General features: G+C 54.5%; 1 protein-coding gene across 5 annotated transcripts in view; it reads right to left on the bottom strand.

Moving 5' to 3' along the window:
* Nucleotides 1-23,503, bottom strand: part of LOC140391761 (large ribosomal subunit protein eL31) — a 245,433-nt gene that overhangs the window by 23,269 nt on the left and 198,661 nt on the right. For all 5 annotated transcript variants that reach the window (XM_072476605.1, XM_072476608.1, XM_072476604.1 and 2 more), the window contains one exon: nt 16,294-16,477. In XM_072476605.1, the coding sequence (XP_072332706.1) occupies nt 16,294-16,477 (184 nt within the window). The remainder of the gene's footprint in view (nt 1-16,293; nt 16,478-23,503) is intronic.

Genomic DNA, 23,503 nt, shown 5'->3' with positions numbered 1-23,503 from the left:
TCAGACTGACCTGCCTCCCTCCCAGACTACTCCCCCCAGTCCGACCTGACCCTCCCCCCCAATATTTCCCTAAAGTTTATAACTTACCTGCTCCCTGCTAATTGTCCTTTTAAACCTCTCCTTTCCAGCAACTACTGCCGTAAAATGGGGGGAGTGACTTACCTCTCTGTGCCCCACTTACTCCACGGCGATGCTGATGGAGGTGCACTTTCCTGCTCCTGTCTCTCCCAGCCTGAGTGAGGAAGGTTGGACAAGACAGGAGCTGAGGAATGTTAGTGAAGGCAAGTCTGCCGAGTATGGTAATCCGAGGGAGATTGGCACTCTGTGGAAGTTATGGTTTAATGAATTAAAATTTATGGCCGTGAATCAGATTATGTCATCAGTGGCGGGTGGAGAAGACCTGCAATGGAGATCTCACCAGCGCAAATCCCATTTTTGGCCACTCGTGAAATTTAGTGGCTATTACTGGACTTGAGCCCACAGCGAACAAGGCTACTAGATCGTGGCCAAAGTATATCAATGACTTAAATGAAGGAAATGACTTAAAACAGCGGGGGAAGAATTCTCCCATGCCCTCTCCGGCGGGTTCAATGGGGGGCGGAGGGGGGAGAATTCAGGGGAAAGCTCAAAAATTGGTTTCACACCAATGTGAATTTGTCATGGGATCGTGTGCTGGTGCTCGCATGACAGATCGAGAAATCCACAGGGGGCCAGCGTGAAACTGATTTGCATCCTGCTAATGAGATGCAGATGAATGCCTGACCAGAATCTTCTCCCCACGCCCGATTCTCTGTGATGCAAACACGAAAATATGCCCAAAACATGTCTGGAACAATGTTGTGTGCAGAAATCAGGACTTACCTGAAGAATGCCTCGGCAGCTTCTGGAATTCAGGATAGCCGCCACCAGCGACCCTGGAACACCACAGGGTGGGGTGAGCATCTATCAGGTGCATCTTCCAGCTTCAGTGTCAGCGTCGAGGTCCATCGCCAGCTTCAGAGTGTTCCCAGAGATTCATCTTCTTTTTCAGGAGGTCCACCTCCTTTCTTCAACGGTGGATCAGTGATATTGTATGTCTTTTAAATATAGTACCCAGATATGACAGCGGGATGCATGCAATCAAGCCAATCCTTCCACAGAATATGGTGCTAAACTCCGCAATGCATAATTAATGAGGTCGAAGCCAGAAGATATGGGGCGGGATCCTCTGTTCTGGCAGCCGGCCAATGGAAACTCACACCATCAAGAAACACGTGCCAGCGGAGAGGAGGAACCTGCCGATAGAGAATTTTGCAGATGGTATGGTTTCTTGTCGGCCTCCGCAGTCGGAAACACCACGGGCGAAATTCTCCTACCCGCCCCGCCACATTTCTGCGCCAACCGGCCGGCGGGAGTCTCCGTAACACCGGCCGGTCAATGGGGTTTCCCATTGTGGGGCAGCCCCACGCCGTCGGGAAACCCCCGGGCGCCGGCAGAACGGAGACTCCCGCCGGCGGAGAATGACGCCCCATGTCTCTGATCCTGCCACAGGACTTAGTCCCAGATGGGAGAATTCAGTATTGTACATAGTTTAGGTTTATATACCTAAGGAAGGATATTCTTGCCTTAGATGGGCGCAACAAAAATTCACTAAATTGAAAACTGGGATGAGAGGGATGTCCTGTGTGCAGAGCTGGAATAGATTTGGCCTGTGCTCTTTGGAGTTTAGGAGAATGAGATATGATTTAATTAAAATATAAGATTCTGAGATGACTTGACATTAGATGTTGAGTGGCTGTTTTCACTGGCTGGAGAGCTTACACCTAGAGGCACACGGTCTCAGGATAAGGGGGTCAACCATTTAGGACCGAAATGAAGAGAAACCCCTTAAATCAGAGGGTTATGAATTTTTGGAATTTTCCAAAAAAGAGCTGTGGAGGCTCAACCGTTGAGTATATTAAAGGCTGCAACAGAGATATCATTGAGTATATTAAAGGCTGCAACAGAGATATCATTGAGTATATTAAAGGCTGCAACAGAGATATCATTGAGTATATTAAAGGCTGCAACAGAGATATCATTGAGTATATTAAAGGCTGCAACAGAGATATCATTGAGTATATTAAAGGCTGCAACAGAGATATCATTGAGTATATTAAAGGCTGCAACAGAGATATCATTGAGTATATTAAAGGCTGCAACAGAGATATCATTGAGGATATTAAAGGCTGCAAAGGAGATCAAGAGGGACCAAGAGTTTTGTACCTCAGTAGATATTGTCCCTACCTCTGAGACAGAGGGCGCGATTCTCCCAGCCCCGCGCCGGGCTGGAGAATCGCCGCAACCGCGTCATGCCGCCCTGACGCCGGCGTGTGATCCAGGTGTGGAGAATTGGCGCCATTTGCGCCGGCGCGTTTGCCGAGGTGCCGGTCGCGAGCTGCTGTCCGCGGCTGGGCTGCCGATTTTCCGGGCCGGATGGGCCGAGCAGAAATGGCAGAGTCCCGTTGGTGCCATTCACCCCTGGTCGCTGCCGGCGGGAACTCTGCGCAAAGAGTCGGGGGGGCGGCCTGTGGGGCGGGAAAAGCGCTCCTTCCCCGGGGGGGGGGGGGGGGGTGGCCTCCGATGGGGTCTGGCCCACGTTTGGGGCTCACTGATTGGCGGGCCGGCCTCTTCCCCCCCCCCGGGACTACTGTGTTCTGCTTCAGGCCCCAGAACCCTTGCGCCATGTTGCGTCGGGGCCAGAGCGTTCCTTGAGTCTACCGTGCATGCGTCGTTTGGCGTTTCGCCACTGCGCATGCACGGGTTGGCGCCGCCCCCAGTCCGCGCCAGGATGTAAGGCTGGAGCAGTGTGAACCGTTCCACAGCGCCGTGCTGGCCACCTGTGGGGGCCAGAATCCCTACTGCCCGCACCCGTTTTGCACCGTCGTGAAACGCGACGGCGTTCACGACGGGAAGGACACTTAGTCCCGTGATCGTTGAATCGCGCCCAGAATCTCTGGGTTAAGTTCCCACTCCAGTGGTGGGTGGTGAATGGGGAAGGAGGAGATGGGGATTTGGTGGTCATGCCACTGGACTAATCCGGAGGCCAGGCTAAGTCTTTGGGGACATGGGGTCGGAGAATCGCCGGGGGCTGGCATGAATCCCGCCCCTGCCGATTGCCGAATTCTCCGGCACCGGAGATTCGGCGGGGGTGGGAATCGCGCCGCGCCGGTTGGCGGCCCCCCCACCCCAGCGATTCTCCGGCTCGGATGGGCCGAAGTCACGCTGCTGGAATGCCTGTCCCGCCGGCGTGGATTAAACCACCTCTCTTACCGGCGGGACAAGGCGGCGCGGGTGGGCTCCGGGGTCCTGGGGGGGGGGGGGGGGGGGGCGGGGTGATCTGGCCCAGGGGGTTGCCTCCACGGTGGCCTGGCCCGCGATCGGGGCCCACTGATCCGTGGACGGGCCTGTGCCGTGGGGGCACTCTTTTCCTTCCGCCTTCGCCATGGTCTCCATTACGGAGAATTTTGCCCAAGGTTCAAATCCCATGTTTGTGGAATTTAAATTCAATTAATAAAGCTAGTCTAAGTTGTCATTAGCCATGACAACTATCATTGATTGCTGTAAATACCCATCTTCGTTCACAAATGCTTCTTTAGACTAGGAAACTACCCTTACCTGGTCTGGCTTGCATATGACTCCTGATCCACAGCAATATGGTTGCTCTCAACTGCCCTCTGAAATCCCTAGAAAGCCACTCAGCTCAAAGGAAATTAGGGATGGGCAACAAATGCAGGCCCGGTCAGTGATGCCTACATCAGATTTTTTTTAAAAATCCCAATGGGGGAACAAGTAAGGAATATGGTGGTAAAATGGAGTTGAGGTTGAATGATGGAGCAGACTCGAGGGGCCAAATGGCCTACTCCTGCTCCCCACCGCCTTACGCTTGTGGTGATATATATCACTGTAAGTACACAAAGGGTTAATGTACATACACTACACCTAGACACTAGAGGGAACACCAGAGACATTACACACAGACAGTCAACCAATAGGTCAGTAAGATAGGACACGACCAATGGGCATTTACGATACACACAGAGGTGACACTATCACAGGGGGGCATTACACCAACCCATATAAAAGGACACTGCACACATGATCTTCGTCTTTCCAGTGGAGACTCTCAGTGAGTACAGACACAGGGTTGATTGAACATCACTCCCACCACGTGGATTGTAGCAGACTGGTTAGTCAGTCTGAGTAGCTATAGCAGGATTAACAGTGGCGTCAAATCCAAGTAGGAGAATTGTTAATAGTTTAATAAACGTGTTAAAGCTATCTGAACCTTCCTTTGTCAGTGTGCACATCAAGGAAGCAGCTTATGCTACGACAAGAGCATAGCAAAACATGGTTCCAGAAGTGGACTGTTAAATCCATATAGTTTCAACTCAGCGAACAGTGACAACCAGCAACAAAAGCCAGGCAAGATGATGTTCGGGATTCCGATTCCACAGCAGCTCCAGTACCAAGGCAATCTCAATGAAAACTGGCGTTGGTTCCGGCAGAGATTCGAGATCTACCTGGTAGCGTCCGACCTAGATGGCGTGGCGGATGCAGAAAGAATAAAGCTTCTACTTACCATCGCGGGTCCAGAAGCAGCTGAAATCTTCCAGACCTTCAAATACTCAAAGGGGCAAAACAAGAGCGATTTCCAGGCAGTCCTGGACAAATTCTGCGACGAACATACAAGAAGAAAAGGTAAAAGAGGCGCCAAATCTCACCGCGAGGTAGGCTTGCAGCAACGAACGGCAGTTTTGAATTGCAGCCATCTTGGAAAAGGTGCTGCACATGCGCAGTTGCGTGATGAGCGCACAGAACGGGAAGGTCCATTTGCGCATGCGCAACAAGCCGCGTAAAGGCCCAAGTAAAGGAACAGCGATCTGCGCATGCGCAATTGCTTCCTACGCTCTACGTCACAAGCGTCATGACATCAGAGGCCCCGGACCACTCCCACTTAAAGGGAAAATGTCCCAAAAGATGAAAAAGAAAATTTAAAGCCTCAAAACCAGATTCTTTCACCTGGAACGACAGCACAATGACTGAACTTCGACCAGTAACTGAAAGTAACCTCTGCAGAACCCTGCAACAAGCAGTTAGCACCGCCCAAAGAGATGATACAGTCCTTGAAGACTATGACTCAGACCTTGAATTCTTCTTCAGACATCGCGAGCCCAATGCCAGCTCCAACACAAAACTTGATGATATGGTCTTGGAAGACAACGACTCAGATGAAGCTTTCACCTTGGGAGGCTACCCCAGTACCAAATCCGAACCGCAACTAGACGTGTTGCACATTGACGACCCTGCCGACGAGTCCTTCGGATTTGAGGATCTACAGCCCAGCAGATATGACATCCCGACTCGTGCGTGCAGGATTATGCTGCGGCCTGACACCAAGAGACAGAGAGCGGTACAAGCCCACAGAGAGCGGCCTGCTGTCACGCAGAGAGTGGTCCACGCACCGCGAAAGGTCCCCGACTCCACAAAAAAAGCGACGCAAGACTCCACAGCGCAGTCCTTGCATGAACAAGAACTGACTCGAGTGACACAAGTCTCCACAGAGAGCTCGTGGACAGACTCCACGATAGAAGCAACGCAAGACTCCAGAGCACAGTCCTTGCATGAACAAGAAGTGATGACAGTTTCCACGGAGAGACCAATGCACGATTCCACACAAGGAACGCTGCAAGACTCCTCAGAGGGAGTGACACAAGCCTCCACAGCGAGCTCGTGGACAGCCTCCACGATAGAAGCAATGCAAGAACTCCAAAGCGCAGTCCTTGCAGGAACAAGACCAGAAGGGTCCAGCAACCTCCTCTGAGCAACCAGCAGTCGACAATGCAAATCTGCCACGCTCAAGTGAACAACAGAAGGACTATGACAGTCTGCCACACTCAAGTGTACAGCAAGCAGACTATGACAGTCTACCACGCTCCAGTGAACAAGAAGAAGGCTCTGACAGTCTACCACGCTCAAGTGTACAGCAAGCAGACTATGACAGTCCACCCAGATTATTTGAGCCACCAGAAGAAGACTCTGACGGTCTACCCAGCTCAAGTGAACGACAAGAAGACACTGAGACTCTACCCACTGTATGTGCGACAAGTGACGACAGCATCCCACTTTCCATACCAGATGTGCAATGTGACAGACCTCAGCTAGAATGTACAGAGGCACTTGACAATCACAGCGAGACTACTGGTGACTCCGGTGACACCACGTTACTTCAAACCTCATTCGCTCGAGCCTCTCCACAAGCAAATGCATTCTTGACTGTTTTGACCCCGGACGGGGAGCAACATGAAACTTCTGAAGATTCAAGTGAACCTGAAATGACTCCGGACGGGGAGCATCAAGAAATCTCAGCTGACTCAAGTGAACCTGCAGTGACTCCGGACGGGGAGTATCAAGAAACCAAAGCTGATTCAGGTGAACCAGAAAGGGCTTAGACGAGGAGCATCGACAAATCAAAACTGACTCACGTGAAACAGACCAGACTCCAGACGGGGAGCATCATCAAGCCAAAGCTGATTCAAGTAAGCCGGACATGACTCCAGACGGGAAGTGTCGCAAACTCAGTGACGGCACGCTCAAGGAGACAGCAGATGCCACGAAGGACGCTGACACGAGTAACTGTGTGAAGGACTCGTATTATCCACAGAGTGTGATCCTTGTGCGCAGCAAACACGGCAACAAAACCAACCACAAAAACAACATCAAAGACAATCGCAAGAAGCATACCAAAGGCAACAGCGTCGCCAACAAGCACGACAAAACAACCCCAATGGAACTACGACTGGTACAACATGGTACAACTCTCCCCATGTGGGACACTGTTACTGCTCAGCTCAGTACAATGACATAGCATGGCAGGACGATGCATCTTACCACTTCACGTTTGCTGCACTACCAACAGGCAACCTGGCTTTCAGGACAGATGCCATCAAGAATTACCACCACAAGCATCGAAAGAAAAAAAAGAGTCCAAATCAGACAACGAAGTGATTTGACCACTTCTTGGTTCCTTCAGCACAGGGACACTGATGGCGTTTGCAATGCAATGCCACCATCAACATCACCAACTCACCAACCAAACAAGAAAGCCACTCGACCATAATAATTCATGAACTTTGGACTCATAACTCTGATTTGGACTTATTGTTTAATGATCACTGTTATCATAACTTGTACAGGGTTTTACTCATCTACCTAGTTTGTTCAATTTTCTTTAACGCTGTACAGAAAATATGTAACACGAAAAAAGAGGGGATGTGGTGATATACATCACTGTAAGTACACAAAGGGTTAATGTACATACACTACACCTAGCTAGACACTAGAGGGAACACCAGAGACATGACACACAGACAGTCAACCAATAGGTCAGTAAGATAGGACGCAACCAATGGGCATTCACGATACACACAGAGGTGACACTACCACAGGGGGGCATTACACCAACCCACATATAAGGACACTGCACACATGGGGCGCGATTCACCGCTCCCGCGCCGGTTGGGAGAATCGCCTGGGTCGCCAAATGTTCCCGCGACGCCGGTCTGACGCCCTCCCGCGATTCACCCAAGCGGCGAGAACAGCCCCGTCGAGCTCCGTGCGGCGCAGGATGAGGGAGAGTGTGCCGGAGAATCGCCCGAGACACCCAAAATGGCGATTCTCCGGCATCCCCGCTATTCTCAGGCCCGGATGGCCGAAGTACCGACGGCGTGACCCCAGTTCACGCCGTCGCCGTTCACACCTGCTATTTAAAGTCGTCAGCCAGTCGTGCTGGCTGACGCTGACCAGTGAGGAGGTGAGCGGACTGTTCCGCAGCTCCTGGAGACCGGGTCGGCCCTCCCGAGAAGGCTGCAGCCAAGGGGGGATGAGGGAGAGTGTGCAGGTGGGAGGGGGGATGCGGGAGAGTGTGCAGGTGGGAGGGGGGATGAGGGAGAGTGTGCAGATGGGAGGGGGGATGAGGGAGAGTGTGCAGGTGGGAGGGGGGATGAGGGAGAGTGTGCAGGTGGGAGGGGGGATGAGGGAGAGTGTGCAGGTGGGAGGGGGGGGTGAGGGAGAGGGGGTGAGGGAGAGTGTGCAGGTGGGAGGGGGATGAGGGAGAGTGTGCAGGTGGGAGGGGGGTGAGGGAGAATGTGCAGGTGGGAGGGGGGTGAGGGAGAGTGCAGGTAGGAAGGGGGGTGAGGGAGAGTGTGCAGATGGGAGGGGGGTGAGGGAGAGTGTGCAGGTAGGAAGGGGGGTGAGGGAGAGTGTGCAGGTGGGAGGGGGGTGAGGGAGAGTGTGCAGGTGGGAGGGGGGATGAGGGAGAATGTGCAGGTGGGAGGGGGGATGAGGGAGAGTGCAGGTGGGAGGGGGGTGAGGGAGAGTGTGCAGGTGGGAGGGGGGTGAGGGAGAGTGTGCAGGTGGGAGGGGGATGAGGGAGAGTGTGCAGGTGGGAGGGGGGATGAGGGAGAGTGTGCAGGTGGGAGGGGGGTGAGGGAGAGTGTGCAGGTGGGAGGGGGGTGAGGGAGAGTGTGCAGGTGGGAGGGGGTGAGGGAGAGTGTGCAGGTGGGAGGGGGTGAGGGAGAGTGTGCAGGTGGGAGGGGAGGTGAGGGAGAGTGCAGGTGGGAGGGGGGATGAGGGAGAGTGTGCAGGTGGGAGGGGGGTGAGGGAGAGTGCAGGTGGGAGAGGGGATGAGGGAGAGTGTGCAGGTGGGAGGAGGGAGAGGGGGTGAGGGAGAGTGTGCAGGTGGAAGGGGGATGAGGGAGAGTGTGCAGGTGGGAGGGGGGGGTGAGGGGGGGGGTGAGGGAGAGGGGGTGAGGGAGAGTGTGCAGGTGGGAGGGGGATGAGGGAGAGTGTGCAGGTGGGAGGGGGGTGAGGGAGAATGTGCAGGTGGGAGGGGGGTGAGGGAGAGTGCAGGTAGGAAGGGGGGCGAGGGAGAGTGTGCAGGTGGGAGGGGGGTGAGGGAGAGTGTGCAGGTGGGAAGGGGGGGGTGAGGGAGAGTGTGCAGGTGGGAGGGGGGTGAGGGAGAGTGTGCAGGTGGGAGGGGGGATGAGGGAGAATGTGCAGGTGGGAGGGGGGATGAGGGAGAGTGCAGGTGGGAGGGGGGTGAGGGAGAGTGTGCAGGTGGGAGGGGGGTGAGGGAGAGTGTGCAGGTGGGAGGGGGGGATGAGGGAGAGTGTGCAGGTGGGAGGGGGGATGAGGGAGAGTGTGCAGGTGGGAGGGGGGTGAGGGAGAGTGTGCAGGTGGGAGGGGGGTGAGGGAGAGTGTGCAGGTGGGAGGGGGGTGAGGGAGAGTGTGCAGGTGGGAGGGGGTGAGGGAGAGTGTGCAGGTGGGAGGGGGGGTGAGGGAGAGTGCAGGTGGGAGGGGGGATGAGGGAGAGTGTGCAGGTGGGAGGGGGGTGAGGGAGAGTGCAGGTGGGAGAGGGGATGAGGGAGAGTGTGCAGGTGGGAGGAGGGAGAGGGGGTGAGGGAGAGTGTGCAGGTGGAAGGGGGATGAGGGAGAGTGTGCAGGTGGGAGGGGGGTGAGGGAGAATGTGCAGGTGGGAAGGGGGTGAGGGAGAGTGTGCAGGTGGGAGGGGGGGTGAGGGAGTGTGCAGGTGGGAGGGGGGTGAGGGAGAGTGTGCAGGTGGGAGGGGGGATGAGGGAGAATGTGCAGGTGGGAGGGGGGATGAGGGAGAGTGCAGGTGGGAGGGGGGTGAGGGAGAGTGTGCAGGTGGGAGGGGGTGAGGGAGAGTGTGCAGGTGGGAGGGGGGATGAGGGAGAGTGTGCAGGTGGGAGGGGGGATGAGGGAGAGTGTGCAGGTGGGAGGGGGGTGAGGGAGAATGTGCAGGTGGGAGGGGGGTGAGGGAGAGTGTGCAGGTGGGAGGGGGGTGAGGGAGAGTGTGCAGGTGGGAGGGGGTGAGGGAGAGTGTGCAGGTGGGAGGGGGGGTGAGGGAGAGTGCAGGTGGGAGGGGGGATGAGGGAGAGTGTGCAGGTGGGAGGGGGGTGAGGGAGAGTGTGCAGGTGGGAGGGGGGATAAGGGAGAGTGTGCAGGTGGGAGGGGGGTGAGGGAGAGTGCAGGTGGGAGGGGGGATGAGGGAGAGTGTGCAGGTGGGAGGGGGGTGAGGGAGAGTGTGCAGGTGGGAGGGGGGATGAGGGAGAGTGCAGGTGGGAGGGGGGTGAGGGAGAGTGTGCAGGTGGGAGGGGGGGTGAGAGAGAGTGTGCAGGTGGGAGGGGGGATGAGGGAGAGTGTGCAGGTGGGAGGAGGGAGAGGGGGTGAGGGAGAGTGTGCAGGTGGAAGGGGGATGAGGGAGAGTGTGCAGGTGGAAGGAGGATGAGGGAGAGTGTGCAGGTGGGAGGGGGGTGAGGGAGAATGTGCAGGTGGGAGGGGGGTGAGGGAGAGTGTGCAGGTGGGGGGGGTGAGGGAGAATGTGCAGGTGGGAGGGGGGTGAGGGAGAGTGTGCAGGTGGGAGGGGGGTGAGGGAGAATGTGCAGGTGGGAGGGGGGATGCGGATGAGTGTGCAGGTGGGAGGGGGGATGCGGGAGAGTGTGCAGGTGGGAGGGGGGTGAGGATGCAACATGTCAGCCACCCTGATATGGCAGGATGGTGACGAGGACACGGCCGCAGGGTGCGTGTGGCTGATGGGCACAGGCGAGTGGCACACTGGTGAGGAGTATGGTGTGGACTGACAGTTGGACGCAGACAGTGACCAGATGTTAGGTTGGGTGCGTATCTGCAGCGGGACCATCCCACCGGGGCACACTGGTATCCCATGCAACCCGGCTGGCGAGGTGTGGAAGAACCTCCGTGTAACATGTCGTTTCTCTGCCCCCCCACCACCCTCCTGCAGGTCACCATGTATGCCAACCAGACAGCGATGTTTACTGCCGTGGTTGGAGCCGCAGCTTTGGAGTGTGCCATCCGGCAGCGTAGAGTCAGACGGCCCACAGTGGCTGCAGATGCAGCGGTTGCCGGTGCAGCAGAGGGGATGGCCGCGGAGTGGCCCGTCGTCGCCACGCTGGCCGCAGGCGCTCTGGACCCGAATGTACAGGGGGATGCCGAGGGGAACATTGACCCCCTGACGGCGAGGAATGCAGAGGAAGTGCTTGGGGGGAGCAGGAGGAGGAGGAGGAGCAGGAGGATCCACTGATGGTGGTGCCAGGGCGCCACAGGCATCCAGCAAGGCCTCGGGTCTACCGTGACAGAACGTCGTTCAAGGCCCTACAGGACATCACATGCAGGAGGAGACTACGGTTCAGCAGGGAGACAGTCGCACATATATGCCAGCTTGTGGCGCACCTCGCACCACGTGGAATGGGAGGAGGACATGCGATACCAGTCTCCATCAAGGTGACGGTGGCCCTAAACCTTTATGCGACCGGTTCATTTCCAGGCGCCGAGCGGGGACCTCTCCGGGATATCACAGGCATCGGTCCACAGGTGCATCAGGGCCGTCACCGACGCCTTGTACGCCATCGCGGACAGGTACATAAAATTCCCCGAGGACCGAGCACAGCAGGAAGCACAAGCACGTGGATTCGCCAAGGTGGCCGGGATACCAATGGTCCAGGGTGTCATCGATGGTGTGCACGTCCCCATGCGCCCGCCTGCAGACAACAGGGAAGTGTTCATGAACAGAAAGGGCCCATACTCCATGAACATTCAGGTGGTGTGCGACCCCCACATGAAGATCATGCACGTGTGTGCAAAGTACCCCGGGAGTGTGCATGACGCCTACATTCTGGCACAGTCATTCATCCCCGCAATGTTCGATGGATGCCCCCCCCCACCAGCTGAGGGGCTGGTTGCTGGGCGACAGGGGCTATCCGTTGAGGTCATGGCTGATGATGCCAATACGGAGGCCTCAGACCAACGCAGAGAGCCTATACAACGAGGCCCATGCAGCAACCAGGGGTGTGGTGGAGCGGTGCTTCGGCCTGCTGAAGATGCGATTCAGATGCCTGGACCGCTCCGGAGTGGCCCTGCAGTACCGGCCCGACAGGGTCGGTCGCATAGTTGTGGTCTGCTGTGCGATGCACAACATTGCCATGCAGAGGGGAGATGACCTGGTGGAGGAGTCGGAGGGAGGACCCGACGGCAACGGAGCTAACGCAAACGAGGGGAATGGGGGAAGAGGAGTATGCGGAGGAGGAGGATGATGGTGCGCATCAGGGTGGGGGGGGGGGGGGGAGGGGCGCAGGACACAGACACTGCCTGGGTGCTGGTTACGTCCAGGAGGCTGCGCGACGGCACCGCCGCGGACAGCGGGCACGTGACGCGTTGGTGGCCGCACGGTTCACGCACTGTGGGGGTGGGATTCGCTGAACACTGCCACTTGCACTGTCACTCTTGCACATGGGCACCACACAGCACCCCCCCCCCCCCCCCCCCCCCCCCCCCCCCCCTCGCCCCCGGCACCGTGTTCACGGCACCAATTCCACATCACCTTACCATTGCGGCACTACGGGATTGCACAACAGTAATGATTGGGTAAGCGGTTGTGATCAGTACCATGTTGAATGATGACGGCCCGCTCTGCGATGAGCTGTGTGCTCAGATTCACCAGCCGAGGTCTGACTCATGGCTATAGCTGAACCATACACTCCGGTGGTCACAGCCTTCGTGACGGATATTTCACCACATGCCCGTGTGGGGTGGCTGGCGTCGGTGTGCCGAGGACAACGGTGTCCGATTATGGGAGGCAGGGGGGAAACGGTCAGCACATCCGGAACAGACCTTGAAACGTTTGCATACCACTACGCCACTCAGTCACCCTCACGAGCCCCCTGGCACCGGACATAGCACAGAGTCTTATGAGTCAAATTCAACAGTGAGTTTATTTGTGTGATTAACATAGGTGCCCTACCCCCTACAACTAAACTGTGCCCTGCACCCGTGCCAACTTCTTACGTGCCTAGCTTCTTTGCCTTACGGGCCCTACCACTACGTCTAGGTGTGTTCCCAGATGGTACAGCAGGAGTGGAGGCGGACTGCTCAGAATCACGCCCTTCGACATGGCTCCCCGTCGGTACGCGTTTCCTGGGGCGGCCCGGCTTCGATGGGCCAGGCTGCTCGGCGGGCGTGCTGGATGGTGTTGTGCCACCCTGGCCTGCCCGCTGCCCACCAGATGCGCCAGGGACGGAACAGGGGGAGGCCGAGTGTGCTGGGACGTCCCTTGATGGAGCTACTGGGTCGGGCCCCAGAACCTCCTCCTCCTTCGGGGAGCTTGGTGGGCCCCGGGCCTCACTGTGGGACGGAGATGCGATCGGAGACATGCCCCGTCGCACCACCCGACAACTGGCACTGCCAGTCCTGGAGGTCTGCAGCGGGATCGACCACGGTCCGAATGTTCGCCGAGACGGAGCCCAGGGAGTGCGACATTCCTGCCAAGGACTGTGCGATCTCAACCTGCGACTGCGCTACGCCATACATCACGTGCGCCAGGCGGTCTATGCTCTCCGCGACTGACTACTGGGACCGGGCCATGGCATGGTGAGACTCGGCCAGGGCCCGGAGAGCGGCGGCAATGTCCTGTTGGCTCTGTGAGATGGCCACCTGTGAGATGGCAGCCCTGGGCCATGGATGACGCGTGCACGTTAAGCCCAACGCCTTGCAGAACCTGACCCATGGCCGAAACCCTTTCACCCATTGCCTCCACCGCGGACGCCACCCGTGCGGTGTCGGCCTGGGTGGCTGCGATGAGCGGCACCACTCCCTGCTCCTGAACACGGATGGACTCCTCCAACTGCGTGTGCAGGTCCTGGAAGATGGCCCTCATCCCGTTATTCAGTCCCTCGGTGTCCTCATGCATCAGTTGTCCGGGTGGGTCAAGTACATCCAGGAACCCGGGAGCAGTCTGGGTGGCAGCTGTTTGCTGGGCCTGGGCTGCCCTCCGACCGTCCAGCCCCTTGGCTGCTCCAAACTGCAACTGCTGTACCGGCTCGGCTGTGGGGTGCGCACCAGACCGTGACCCGGGAGCCTCATCACTTATATGCCCAACCGAGGTGAGTGTCTCTGTGATGGTGTATGGTGTCGGAGACAGCAGTGCCGCAAGCTCAAGGTCATCGTCCGTTAGGAATTCTGGTCTGTTCTCCCCCACTCATGGCCCGGTGCAAGCTCCATGCCGGCCATGTCGTGCTGACCTCCAGGTGATTCCACCGAGTGTGTGGCCGTGATGTGCGATTCATCTTCAATGTCTGCCCTGTGCCCCTCACTATTGTCTCTCTCGGTGGTGTGAGCGTCCCGGTCCTGCGTCCCATACTGAGAGGTTTGCCCTCCTGTCCGACCGACTGCCAAGCTCTGGCATGCGTCCCTGGGTGCAGTTGGGGTTGGCGATGTTGCGCTGTTTCCTGGGCGAGACGTCCCTGAAGGTTCGGCGGGTGGCCCTGGGGAACATAAAGATTTGGGGTTCGTTAGACACGGTGGCCCGGGTGTATGGTGGTGGTGGGTGCACAGTGTGAGGAGGGGAACGAGGGTGCAGTGGCATGAGTGTGAGGGGGGAGGGGATCGAGGCTGCAGTGGGCAATGTGTGAGGGAGACGATGACGGGTTGGGGGGGAGGGGGGGTGAGGACATGCAGGGTTGACTCACTTGCTTCTGCGCCTCCGAGCTGGCATGTTGCGACCTCCCGGGTGGCGGATCCCCCAGTGAGGTCCAGGGCCCTCTGCTCGTGAATGTTTAGGGGGTGCAGCACAGGAGAACCCCCTCCGGTTCTCATACGCTCACGCTGGTTGTGAGCTGTCTTGTCCTGGGGTGGGGGGTTGGATAAAGCATCACAATTAGGCGGGTATCATCAGGGCGTGCAGATATAAACTACATTTTTGCTGGTTCAGGAGACAGCACGCCATGGCATCGCTCCGGGGAGGTCCCGGGGCTCATGTGGGTCGAGTAAATCGTTGGGCACCCTGACCCCCCCCAACCCCCCCTGTGCCCCAACCACCCCCTGACCTCCCCAAATTCCCCGATTCCCCAATCCTCCCCTGACCCCCCCGACCCCCCCAGATGCCCGAACCCCCCCCTGACCCCCCCAAACCTCCCTGGTGCCTAACCCCTTCTGAACCCCCCCAAACCCTCCCTGATGCCCCAACCCCCCCGATGCCCCAATCAACCCCTGATGCCCCAATGCCCCCTGACACCCCCAACCCCCCCTGACCCCCCAGCACCCCACTTCCCCCCTTGTGCCGGGGGGGAGGGGCTGGGGGCACCCTCATGGCATTTACCCTCGCAGCCCAAGTGAGGTTGTGCAGCTTCTTCCGACACTGCTCCCCGTCCGGGGGTCTACCCCACAGCACTCACAGCGGTGCCAACCTCACGCCAACCGCGCCTCACTGCGCTGGATGGCTCGCGATGCCCACGTCTTGGGCAGAGGGTGTCCCTTCTCTGCTCGACCTCATCCAGCAGGGTGTCCAGGTCCATGTCCCGAAACCTCGGTGCGGCTCGACGCAGCTTTCGTGACACGCCCCCCCCCCCCCCCCGAGTTTCTCGTGGCCCCGATCCCAGCCCATTTTCGGGCCCTGAATCGGTCGGGATCGGGGCCGTTTCGTGCCGTCGTGAACCTCGACGGCGTGGGCACTTCGTCGCGGGAGCGGAGAATCGCGCCCATGATCTTCCCCTTTCCAGTGGAGACTCTCAGTGAGTACAGACACAGGATTGATTGAACATCACACCCACCACGTGTAGCAGACTGGTTAGTCAGTCTGAGTAGCTATAGCAGGATTAACAGTAGCGTTGAATCCAAGTAGGAGAATTGTTGATAGTTTAATAAACGTGTTAAAGCTATCTCCAAGTCTGAACCTTCCTTCGTCAGAGTGCACATCAAGGAAGCAGCTTATGCTACGACAAGAGCATAACAAAACAACGCTCAGAGAGCAAATGATCAAACTTAAAAAACCCACATGCAATCACTTCATAAGACAGCATTAAATCACAACTGAACAATCTTTGCAAAAGTATAGGGAAGAGAGAGAAAACCAAATAAGTCCCAGTCAATGGAAAAAAATCATGCAGGGAACAACACAAGATTTTCTTTACAACTATCTGAACAAGAGAATGGAGCCTTGGTTTACCATCTCATTTGAAAGATGCCTCTGTCATAGCAATGCACTGAAGGGTCTACCTAAACTGAATGCTGAACTCCTTGAATTCATAGTCTATGATTCAAGCAATAGTATGTGTACAGTAAAAGGAGACATGCAAACTTACCACAAGTAAGACAACAATATGATAAAATCGCACGAGATAGCAGACTTTTAAACATCAACCACATCAGTGGTTAGAACTGCTAGATCCATCAGCAGGAATTTACCTGTAAGTAGTGTTGTGGCTGCTGTTGAAGTTGCATAGTTTGCTGGGACAGAGATGGATGGGGTATAGGAAATCCTGGAGTTGTTATTATTTGACCCATAAGCACTGCATTGGACAACATTGGTACACTAGTTCTAACTGGCTGTGGTGCCAAATGTTGGGACAATTGTGGTCCTTGTAAGTACCTGTTGAAAAACATTTATGCAATAAAATATTGTGTAAAATAAAATATCAAAATCATTAAAATTTCCCAACTAACCCACTTTGAGCACATATTTGTTTACAGTTATTAGCTTCATAACTAAATGCCATTTGATTTCAAAAGAAAATGAAATAGAAATGAAAAAGAAAATGAAGTAGATAGCTAATTTACTATCACTGGCGATAAAAGTTAAATATATATACATCATTGTGTTGGGATAGCTTTATTCATTTAGAAAACAGCAGGAATTAGTTTCTACAATGGGCCAACTTATCTAGTAATGTTAGGGGTGGGGTGGGGGGAGAAGCCAGATAATAGACAACTCTACTGGTCAGCCACAGTGTCAGAATTCAACTTTCCAATTTCCTGTCGAACTGCAGGATAAAGGAAAGCAAAGTCAGTTAGTCACATCTGATGAGAAAGGCAGCTGAAGGTCCTAAAGACCACAATCAAAGCATAGTTTCAGGGTCAGTGAAGAGCTTGACCAAACAATGGTGTTACTTTGCCATTAGGTAACAACCACTGCCTCTGATTTTTCAGACAGCCAATGATGGTAATTATTCTGCTATTACCATTTACAGATCCTCCAGACCCATCTTTTACCCTCTTTAATTGTCCCATTAACAGCCCCTTTTGTCCTTGCATTGTCATTCCTTATGCCATTTAAACCACCCGTCTTCCATTCTATCACATGCCTTCCAATCTGTTCTATCCTCCTCCCCTTTTACTGCCTCTGTAACATTCTCCAGTTCCGACAAAAGGTCACACATCAACAGTGTTAATTGTTTCTCCCACCACCCTACCGTACTTGTTGAGTAATGGCAGTATTTTTTTTTCTATTTCAGATTTACAGTATTTGCGCTACTTTGTCTTTTGTGTGATTTAGCCCATTCTCACAGACAATGTAGCATTTTTACTGTTTTTTGTTGTAAGGATAGATGGAAATTAAGTTTTAAAAGGACAAAATTTAAATGTGGATATTGTGTAAGCTTGCTTACTGATTCTAAAACAAAGCTCAATAATTTGTATCCACCCCAATTTCACGTGACTTTGAGAAAGTTGGAGAAGTGCATTTGAGGATTTATGCAAGAATCACGATTTACAGTTACTCCTGCAGTTCCTGCTATTTTATAGCAATAGATAAAGCAGTATGTGGCCTTTTGGCTAAGTGTAGGATAAAGTGCAAGATCAGGTGCAATGCCTGTTCTTGTCAGCTTGGATCTTGTATGTCTCTTTTGTGAGGACTGTGAATTGGATTCAATTTGAATTGTATTTTGGAGCATGCAAGGAGATGGATTAAGGGTTTGCCCTGTCAACTCTGCGCATTGGTTTGTGACTCTAAGAAAGGAATCATTTTTTTTTTTTTAAAGCACTATGTACAGAACCTGATCAAAAATAACTACAGGAGTGATTGTTGACTGTGAAACCAAGAGAATATGTGGAGTAGAACGAACATCTGCTGGAAAGAATTTGATTCAATAAATCACCAAACATCAAATGGATCTTTTCATGAGTTTCTTTCCCTAAATTGACAACTCCTGAACTTGACATGCAGAACAAAATTATCTGTACAGCCAATGGACAATGTTGACTTCACTTGGACAAAATGATCAAGTGAGCCCTTTAATGTTGTGTTGTGCGATTTAAAAACCTTTGTTTTCTAGCCTCGAGCTGCTGTAAATTAATATATATTAATTTCTTTAAACACATCGGGCATGATTTAACCGCTGCGTTGTGCCCAGCATGGATCTGGGAGCGCCAGTTAAATAGCAGGAAAGACCAAAATCGAGATTTGTGCCGGGTGCGAATCAGTTTGTTATCTAACTGGCCCACTCCCGATGGCGAGATACGGATGTCGCCCAGATATGGTGAGAATATCATTAACCCTCATTTGCATTAATTTCCATCTCATTAGCGAGACTGAAGCCGAATGCAATGGCCTCCCGGGAATTAACCAGCTTCCCAGCGAGAAATCACGTGGGCATCCTTTAGTATTCCTTTTGAAAAAGCGAAGCTGGTGCAATGGCTGCTGTGGGGAATGGAGGAGGTGAGTAGCCATTTTCATTTTCAGGCATGCAGCTCAAAGGCATTGGAGCTGTTGCCCCAGTGCTCGGGGAGGAGTCACACGGCCCCTCAGGTTCTTGGTTTTGGTCGGGGGTTGCCCGGGGGTGGGGGGTGGGGGGGGGACTTTTTGTCCATGAGGCCTTCAAGCCATCTTTAAATATTGTGGAGACCCATAAAAGGAGCAACTAAAGCTGCTGCCTGTCTGTCCTATCAAACTCTTCCAGGCCAGAGCCCTGTTGGATATATGCTGAAAGTCAAAGTCACTTTAACTCCCTTTGACTGTGAGCAGGATCTAGCTTAACAGATGAAGACTATTGTGTTAGGTTTGTGTACTATGATAATGAATGAATCAGTGTACGACAGAAAATCTAGTTCAAGATTGGCTATTTAATGTTGAATAAATAGTGGGTAAACAGAACTATTGCTAACCAAACTGCAGATCTTTTAAACATGATACTAACAGCTCCTGTAACTCTGATCAAGACTGCTTCTGTCCAGTTCCAGTGTTCTGTTCCTCTTGCATGACACCTAGTGGTCCGAGGCTATATACACTTTTATATACATTGTTACTGCATATCATTACATATTGCTCACAAGGGATTGGCCTTGTTAGTTGTGAGAGCACTTAACACCGCAGGTTGTGTTTGCTGTTTGCTGCTGCTTAGCTGCAAATGCCTGGAGGCTGTAGCTGAGAGTTTGTTTGTTGCTTGTTGCTGCCTTTTCTGCTTGCCTGCTGCCTATTCCCCTTGGACTTACTTGCTGCTTTCCGGAAGAGAAGAAAGAAAGTAGTTGCCTTTCGGTCTCTTTTACCTAGAGCGCAGCGAGGGGAGGATTTTGGCAGACCTATTACTGGGCTGAGGATGTCGGAGGACGTGCTTAAGCAGTCCGTGAATGTTTTTAAATGTCTGTTTTGTGTGTTGATTGTGTATTTTGTTCTGGACTTGTGGGTCACCTGCTAATGCCCATTGTGTTCCTTTGGCCCGGTCCTCAGACGGGGTGATGATGGAAGATTGGATGCCGATACTGCAGGAGAGGAGGGGGTAGCGGCCCGGCTCGACTTGACTTGCCTTGGGACTACCGGTGATTTTTTATGTTCAGTAATTATCTGCTGCTCCCGTTATTGGAGCCACGCAGGTCGCTGGTGTTCCTTGTTTTCCTTTTGTTCTGCGTTTGTGGGTTGGGGGGGGGGGGGGGGGGTAGGGTATTGTATTTTTTAAAAATTGTTCATGGGATGTGGGTGTCGCTGGTTGGGCCAGCATCTATTGTCCACCTCTGAGGGCATTTAAGAGTCAACCACATTGCTGTGGGTCTGGAGTCATACATAGGCCAGACCAGGTAAGGACGGCAGATTTCCTTCCCTGAAGGACATCAGTGAACCAGATGGGTTTTTACAACAATTGACAATTGTTTCATGGTCACCATTTGACTTTTCCAGATTTTATGAAATTTCACCATCTGCCCTGGTGGGATTTGAACTGGGGTTCCCAGAGCACTACCCTGGGTCTCTGGATTTTTTGACGCTGGTTGCAGCTTCTCTTGCCTCTGTGGCCTGGGAGTCATTGGGACAAGGCACTGCCAATGCTGGAGAGGGGAGGTGGTTTTCTCTTTCTCTCCCTCCTCTGCTATGCTCCATGTCGGTGCGGCCTTCCGGCGATTGGCTCACCAAGTGGCTTTCCATTAATGCAGGTCCAGTATAGGAGCGGGGTGGGAGGGCAGCGGCTTTATGCACCGTTGACAACGCATTGCATTTTTTTTTTGTCTGGCATCTATGTGTTTGTCTGCTGCGAGCCCTCTCGCTTCCATGGCTTGGTCCCCTGGCAAATTACCAGTGCTGGAGAAGGGATGGGGTGTTCTCTCTCCTTCCTCTGTTGTGCCCCTTGTCGTGTGTTGCTCATTCACATGCACACGTATTCAAGCAGACATGCACACGCAGTCATTCATCCATATGCTATTTATGCATTTGCACTCTTGCCGATATGCATGCACTGATGGTCACACACATACTTTTCTGTACACAGGCACCTTTCCACCGATGCGAGTCTACTGCTGGGGCCACTGGGGAAGGTGACGGCTGAACTGACTCGGCAGCTGTGATATTGTATTCCTGTTCATGTCTTTTGTCTTTGGTGGGGCGGCGCAGTGGTTAGCACTGCTGCCTCAGGGCACCGAGGATCCGGGTTCGATCCCAGTCCAGGGTCACTGGCTGTGTGGAGTTTGCACATTCTCCCCGTGCCTGTGTGGGCCTCACCCCCACAACCCAAAGATGTGCAGGGTAGTTGGATTGGCCACACAAAATTGCCCCTTAATTGAGAGAAAAAAAAGAAGATTTTGGGCGCGATTCTTTGGCCATGTTGTGCTCAAGCGAGAGCACAACATGGCTGGAGAATCAAGGAGAATCCCGGGACTGACCTCCAATGGACCTCACGACAGTCTCCGCACCTCGCGGGATTCACCGGAGTGCCGCAAGACATCAGTCGGAACTCCGCCCAAAATGGGAAGGGCCAAATTACGTTCACGGAAGTTGGTCTTAAACCCTGCTCGGGGTTCACTGGCCTCTGTTGATTCTCCGGCCTCCCCAGGGTGGCTGCAACCAGGCGCCGTTCAGCACTGGTCCACACAAAAATGTGGACCAGGCGGAACGGTACCCGGGAGGTCTCCCGGGCCGTCAGAGACACCTGGGTGGTCAGGGTGGCTCCCTGGCTTCCCGCTGGAATGGGGGAACCTTGGTGCTGCCCAGCTGGCTGGAACATTGCCTGGGTGCCAGTGTGGCAGTGCCAAGGGTGCCCGTGCCAAGGGTCAGGGGCCGAGGGGGCTATGCCCATGAAACGAGGGTGGAGGGGGGTTTTAATGGGTGGGGGAGTTCAGGGAAGGGAAGTAGCGGCCTCTGGGAGGTTGGAGGGGTGATGGTTGGAGGTCCTGGAAGGGAGGGGGTGCTGTAAGGGGGGCTTAGAGGGGGCCTGAAGAAAGGGAAATCCAAGGGACCCCATAGCAGGGTGCCCTCACTTGGGGGGGTTGGGTCCTCTCCATATGTGTGTGTGTGTGGGGGGGGGGTGACAATGTCCATGGGTGGGGGGAATGGGGAACCTGCAAGCTCACTGAGAGATCGGGGCACCCTTTCAAAATGGCGGCCGGATCTCAGGATCATTCGCACATGTCCCAGGGAGCGTGCATGACAGCTACATCCTGGGACACACGGAGATCCCCGGAGTCTTCAAGGACCACCCCAGGATAAGGGCTTGGCTCATGGGGGAATAAGGGGTATCCGCTGACGCCCTGGCTGAGATCGAGGCTGGAGATTGAGGCGGAGACCTGACAAACTTGGCCCACTTTGCCACCTGTGCTGTCATTGAGCATCGGACTGCTCAAAAAAGGGGTCCAAAGCCTGGACTGCTCTGGTGGTCCACAGCAGTACACCCACCAGTGGGCCTCCCGCTTTGTGGTGGTTTATGGGGGTGGGGGACATGCTGGAAGAGGAGGAACATGTGGCCTTGTCTGAGGAGGAGGCGGACCAAGAGGAGATGGAGGATGAACCCAGTGAGGACCTGCAGGAGGAGCTGGAGGATGTTCAATGAGCTGGAGGATGGACGACAGAGGCCGACAAGGTTCCGCATGTCCAGAGGCCCTTGACCTCACCTAATTCTCATAGGACGAGGCTTTGTCCATCAGCTCACTCCCTCCAACCAATCCTTCCCCCCCAGTTCCCCTCCTTCCTCCCCTCCCCTCCCCGACTACTCTATTCCATCCTCTCAGGGTCTGTGTAACATCACGCCACGCTGATGGGCCTGGGTCGGCTCTGTCAGCGGGTCAATATATAGCGGATCACTCGCTGTAAGCTCTGGTGCTCCTCTGTTTATGCCATGGTTTGACTCCTGTCTTTCTGCTGACAGCACGCTCACACCCATCCTCTGATCGGGATCTGCACTGGGGCATTTAATCTTGGAACACTGTGCCCAGGGGGGCGGGGAGTGGGAGGGCAATGGGAGTGGGGGTGCAGGCAGGCCCGCTGTGAAGATTAACATGATAGAGGTTTCACATGTCTCAGGTATAACATGTTTTTAAAACATTTTTGTGTACCCAATTCATTTCTTCCAATTAAGGGGCAATTTACCGTGGCCAATCCACCTTGCCTGTACATTTTTGGGTTGTGGGGGCAAACCCACGCAAACACGGGGAGAATGTGCAAACTCCACACGGACAGTGACCTACAGCCGGGATCGAACCTGTGACCTCGGCGCCGTGAGGCTGTTGTGCTAATCCACTGAACCACCGTGCTGCCCAGGTGTAACATGTTTTAATAGTGAACATTTGACAGTTTCATTTCCCCGAGCTACACATAGTGACTGCCCCACACCCCTCATCCACCAATGCCCACTCCGTGCTCCTCAATCTTCTTCATTGTACATGGTCTAATGTTACGTCTAGGTGTGTCCCCAGGATGCACATCAGAGGTGGAGACTGCCTGCTGCTTTCAGTGCCCTGTGGCCTTGGATGCCCTTGGTGGATGTGTTCTGGAGGGCCTAGAACTGGTGAGTCCCGGCCGACTTACCAGTGTCACTGGCTTCACCATGTTGCCCTGTTCTGCCTGCTGCCCTTGAGTTGCGCTGGTGTCAGGAGGGGAGACTCGGAAGAACTGGAGACTTCACACCACCTCCCCCACGGTACCCTGTTCCACTCTCCAAAGGTTTGCGTAACATCATTCCAGGGTGATGGGCCTGCATCACCACTGTCTGCAGGTCGGAACGGAGGGCAACAGGCGGTGGGGTGCAGGCAGGCCTGCTGTAAAGATTGAAGTGACAGAGGCATCACATGTATCATATATGACGTGTTTTGATAGTGAGCTATTGACATTTCCATTCCTCCTGGCTACATTGTGACACCCTCTGTCCCCCTCCACCAGTGTCCACTTAGTGCTCCTCAATCTATTTGCTCTTTCATGGTGTACTGC

This window comes from Scyliorhinus torazame, chromosome 15 (assembly GCF_047496885.1).
Source record: "Scyliorhinus torazame isolate Kashiwa2021f chromosome 15, sScyTor2.1, whole genome shotgun sequence".
In the NCBI taxonomy this organism is placed as follows: domain Eukaryota; kingdom Metazoa; phylum Chordata; class Chondrichthyes; order Carcharhiniformes; family Scyliorhinidae; genus Scyliorhinus; species Scyliorhinus torazame.
Note: the sequence above shows the minus strand (reverse complement) of the source record. Positions and strands in the feature narration are given on the sequence as shown.